Raw genomic sequence first — 5,681 nt, 5'->3', positions numbered from 1 at the left:
GCAAGTCGTGACCCGTGAGGTCATCGGGCGAAACCAACTAACAGCCACAGTGGTGACGGGCTTGCTAGTTTATACTTCTGACCACAAAAATTGGAAAATTCTCAGCCCTGATAATAGTTGTACAATATTTTTTGGACAACTCATTAGTTTATATGCTTTGCCGCCCTCGTATTGCAGGTTTTAGCTGGTTTCACCCTGGTTTTGCACCCTGGACAACGGTGGTAACATCCCAGTCAACATCCATATCCGGAACCCTGTCACAATGTATTATGGGAAGTGTGAAAGTCGTCTATTCTGAATTGATATGCAGGCCTCAAATTTCATTTTTGGCAATTGGTGTACTGGTGCACCCAACTTAAAATTTAGATGCACAGAAAAACTTTTGGGTGCACAACATGTAGAATATAAATCCTACCTAATTACAAAGTTTAACCTTACATTTGTTAAACATCGTTGACTTTGTTCCTTCCTCCCCTGCCCAGGGTGTGTGTAAGCGGCTGTTGTTGGGGGAGGTACTTCAGGAGGTGGGCAGTAACCTGCGGCTGCAGCGGCTGTACACAGAGTACCAGGAGCAGCTGGACATGGTGCAGACACCTGGCCAATAATGTTACCCTCCCTGTATCTGCAGACACTTCTCAATAATGTTACCCTCCCTGTATCTGCAGACACGGCTCAATAAGGTTACCCTCACCGTACCTGCAGACACCTGGGCAATAATGTTACCCTCCCTGTATCTGCAGACACTGCTCAATAATGTTCCCCCCCCTGCCCCCCTATCTGCAGATATCTGCTCAATAATGTTACCCTCCCTGTATCTGCTGACACCTGCTCAATAATGTTACCTTCCTTATCTGCAGACACTTGCTCAATAATGTTACCCTCCCTGCCCCCCTATCTGCAGATATCTGCTCAATAATGTTACCCTCCCTGTATCTGCAGACACCTGCTCAATAATGTTACCCTCCAGTGTATCTGCTGACACCTGCTCAATAATGTTACCCTCCAGTGTATCTACCGACACCTGCTCAATAATGTTACCTTCCGTATCTGCCGACACCTGCTCAATTATGTTTCCCTCCCCATATCTCATAACACCTGCTCAATAATGTTACTCTCACCATATCTGATAACACCTGCTCAATAATGTTACCCACACCATATCTGATAACACCTGCTCAATAATGTTACCTTTACCATATCTGATGACACCTGCTCTATAAGGTTACCCTCCCAGTCCCCCTATCTGCTGATACCTGCTCAATAATGTTACCCTTCTCGTATCTACCGACACCTGCTCAATAATGTTTTCCTCCCTTTATCTGCAGACACCTGCTCAATAATGTTACCCTCATAGAAGTTAGAATAATTCCAAGACTGTAAAATATTTGTGTAACATGAGGAGGGCTGCCATCAATGTCCCTGAGAACACATGTAACTTTTACAGGACAGGAACTGACACACTTGTAATATGACCAGTTTGTGATCATGTCAGTCTGACAGATAGTTTATCCAGAAGATACTGGAAACAAAACTGTGCTATTCAACATAATAGAACACAGACCCAATAATTTATATTTCGTTGTATTACTTTATAATTCATTATTTCATGAAGAATTTCAAGTCAAAGCCTTTATTCATTTCTAGGATACTTACAGTTAGATCAGTGACTGTTGATCAAACCAGCACTGCCAAAAATAACATTTCTTTCCATTGATATAGAACCCATAATGAGTTGCTATCTAATAACTGCAAACGTAAAGTATCTACAGTTGTTCCAGACCTTATCATGATTCTTACCTGTCACAGCCTTGGAGCTGAGCTCATCTCAATATTTCATGTACTCACTCAATAAACAACATACTGGTAACTTAGATGATACCAGGAAGCTAACAGCTGTGTGTTGTATCCATTTGTAGTGGATAATTTGCATTGTTCTCCTGGCCTTTTTTATACTGCTAGCAGCCATTTTTCATTCTTCAGGTATGGTCATGGCATTGGAATATGATATATCACTGATAGAGATATGATGTTGGATCATACAAATGTAATTTTTCTTAACACATATATTAGGGGGACTAACAAGAAATAGAAGAATAAATGATGCACAACAACAGACACCTTATCTATGCAACATACCAGTACATTGCTGTTTTGGTGAGTTTGGTCACACCACTGTAATCTGTTGGTTTGGGAATTTTGAAAGTGAGGTCATGATGATTTGATCATATGTATGACATCCTCTGGGCAAAACAAAACTTGGCTTCCTTTTGAAATCTTGATGGTCAGGAAGGTTTTACAAATGACTGAGGCTACAGAATATACAAGTAGCAAACGTCGATGTAGGTTAGACGAAAATCAACATTCCGCCATTTTCGGGGCGCCATTATGTCCCGGATTGTACAAGTAGCATACATTCCATTTCTACAGTCGATTTTGGTCTTTCTCATTTTCTTTGAAGACTTTGGAAAAATTTCCTCAGGACTCTAAACATTCAGTTCAAGGAGTTAAGGCAAGTGTGCCGGACATTAGTATTCGTTTTCTGATTGTTTTTGACGGTAACGTTATATATTTGCTCATTCTTCAGCTACTTTGTACAATTTACAGTACGGTCCAAAACTTTTCTTTGGAAACAGAGGAAACTTACTGTTATGTTATAACGTGCGGATAACATATAATTGAGTCAGTGAGGTTTAATGCTGAAAAGGAAGCTTAATACAGATGAAAATGTGAGCGAGTTAAATGGGTATCTCACCAGACTGATGGTAGTGGCATCGCTGCATTCTAGATTGAGATTGTGATACCCTTGACTTTATAATGGGGATATCATGCAGAATATGTATGACTAAGAGAGAAATTTCACAAAGTATAAAAAGATTCCTTTTTCATCTACAAAATTTGTTGACCACTCTGTCAAATTGCTCAGCCACAGCGACGCTACCAACGTGCTGTATCTCCTGTGAGATACCTGCTTTAGGAAGGTCTTTTTTTATTCATTTATTTATTTGTCCAGCTGTTTACAAACAGTCAGGACTGCCCAACTAGCCGTAGGCTATTGCTAAGAGCTAACCCTGTACACGTTCGCACATGTTTACACACGACGGGTTATACCGCCCCTTACGGGATGACACACCCGTCCGGGTGAATGATGTAAATCACCATGTGGCTGATACGAGACAGAGGTTCGCCAGGCCTCCATCCGGGTGATTTGAAGTGAATCACCAGCTCCAGACAGAAGGATTTGCACCAACGCACACCGCACCATCGCACGTGTGGGGGTTCTTTAACGTGCATGGGGTGTGACTCTCCCCATACACGGGACCTCCATTTAACGTCCTAACCGAGGGACGGCCCTAGCCGAAGCTAGGTACTCATTTTCACCTGAGTAAAGTGAGTAAAGTCGTGTAAAGAGCCTTTCCCAAGGACACAAGATCGGTGACACGCAGCTGGATTCGAACCCGCAACCTCTCGGTCACTGGCCGAACACAATACCACTGTGCTACGCGGTCGACGTCCCTCATATTAAGGTTGATATGAACGTACAATAGGCTGTACTGATATTAGACAAAATCATGGCGTGGATAATTAATTTAACTGACTTTACTTTAGAACTTAGATCATCCCGCAACACTGTTGAATTGGTCAACTCGGTATATTAATAGCAAATCTACGGGAGTATACTGGAAGGAGTTTCTAGCACGTCTCAGCAGACTTGTCGATAAGAGGAGGAGTCACCTTGGTGTTATACCTTCTCACATCCTAAGGTATACAAAGTCCTGCGCATATCCTGTTTATAGCCCTTTGGCCAAACAGTTGTGTAGGGAATACATCGGGGTGTTATAAATAGTTGACATACTTGTAATCTACATTATGATAACTTTAGACAGATTTTATGAGGAATTGCATGTAGAGGTAAGACTTTTGTTGGCGTAGATCGTGTTAACCTTTATCCCAACGTATGTATATGTCTGTAGACAGAAGACGCTGTAAACTTCTTTAATCAAGAGTATTACCATCAAATTTCCAGATGGACGGATGCCTACTATATACCTCTGTTCAATAACAGTTTCTTCTGTGTAGATAGACTAGTAAAAATTATTCCATTAAGTATTTTCTACATCTTTATTCACATTTCCTATAGCAATCGTTAGGCACAATAAATTACAATTCAAAAGCTTGACACTGGGAAAACTCTTAATCATCTTTGTTATGGAGGGAATCAAAAATCGATAAACATATTTCAATTGTAAACATCAAACATCCCAGGGGCACATTCCATGCTATTTTTTCTCGAATTATCTCTTTATAGAACAATACCTCTCGATTTCTTCTCTTGTTACTGTACTTAAAACTTACTTAAGAGGACTTATTTCAAATTACAATTAGTATGATCCAAACATTTCAGTAACCTCAGTGACGTATTGTGTCGTGATCTTGAAGTCAGCAAAAATGTAAATAATCCTTTATTCCACATCTAGTAATGACCAATAATATAAAAATGAAATACCTTAACCATGAAAAGCGGATACTGCAATGTACATTAATTTTACAAACATGTAGGCACACATCAACGTAACGCCATCGCTCACTATAATGGTAATAAACTGAAATAAATGAATAAACTTAACTCTACTTATATACAAAGCAATCACCTCTTCATCAAATCATCAACTCCAAATTAGAATGATATTCACTTTCAAGCTTTCGTAGTATTTCAATTCGCATTTCCCTTATACCATTATGTATATACCGTCTTATGTAAATTTGTCTTGTACCGTTGTATAGTTATGTTATTTGTAGACCTATGCAATCAGCCGCCAGCTGCCTATAGGTCTGTGTAATATACCGTCGCATTTTGAATAAATAAAACTTCAAATTAGACTTGGTTCACTTTAGAATTCTGAATTCTTTCAATAGATTCTATTCTTCGATTCATACAGCTCAGGGCTGTAAATAGTCCTGAATACTAACTGAACACAAGACATAACGTGTTTCTCCTTACACCCGTCTGATGTCATGACAGTGAATCAAGTGTGTGCTAGTAATCACCTCTGTATCCGAAACACCTAGCCATCGATATACGGTCAAACCTATACAACAGATAGACAACCTCTAGTAAAGGACAACCATGCCGTTGAAATATAGTCAAATAGTCAATCCTAGTACGTGAACATGGCCAATACTATAATCCCAACCTGTACAAGATACAATTTCTACATAAGGACAACATGGCCATTGGTATACAGCGAAAGCTATACAAGTGGCTCTTGACAGTCAAATCTGTACTAGTGCCCACCTACATTAGGTCATTAATATACATTCAAACCTGTACTAGTGACTGTCTCTACATAAGACGCACCGGGCCAACTGGCCATTGATATACAGTCAAACCTGTACAAGGGACCACCTCTACATAATATACAATTAAACCTGTACTAGTCCCACATCTACTCACTTGGCCATTGATATTCAGTCATATTTGTACTAATGACGACATCTACATAGAGGACCACATGGCTATTGATACACAGCCAAACCTATACGACCTACGATCACCTTTACCACATGACAATTAAATAGTGAGCACTTCTACAATCAAGTATGAATATGTATGTATGTATGTACTTCTACATAAGGGCAAACTGGCCTTTGATATGCGGCAAAAACTGTACTATAAACACATC

The 5,681-nt window shown here is 39.9% G+C and overlaps 1 protein-coding gene across 1 annotated transcript in view; it reads left to right on the top strand.

Moving 5' to 3' along the window:
- The window catches only part of LOC118426097 (protein HIRA-like), a 41,716-nt gene extending 39,819 nt beyond the window's left edge, over positions 1 to 1,897 (top strand). Inside the window, exon 29 of the mRNA XM_035835356.1 lies at positions 483 to 1,897. Within this exon, the coding sequence (XP_035691249.1) occupies positions 483 to 605 (123 nt within the window). The 3' untranslated portion in view covers positions 606 to 1,897. The remainder of the gene's footprint in view (positions 1 to 482) is intronic.
- The last annotated feature ends 3,784 nt before the right edge of the window (positions 1,898 to 5,681 follow it).

The sequence above is a fragment of the Branchiostoma floridae genome, chromosome 11 (assembly GCF_000003815.2).
Source record: "Branchiostoma floridae strain S238N-H82 chromosome 11, Bfl_VNyyK, whole genome shotgun sequence".
Classification (NCBI taxonomy): Eukaryota; Metazoa; Chordata; class Leptocardii; order Amphioxiformes; family Branchiostomatidae; genus Branchiostoma; species Branchiostoma floridae.
The sequence above is the reverse complement of the archived record's forward strand: the minus strand, read 5'-3'. Positions and strand labels throughout refer to the sequence as shown.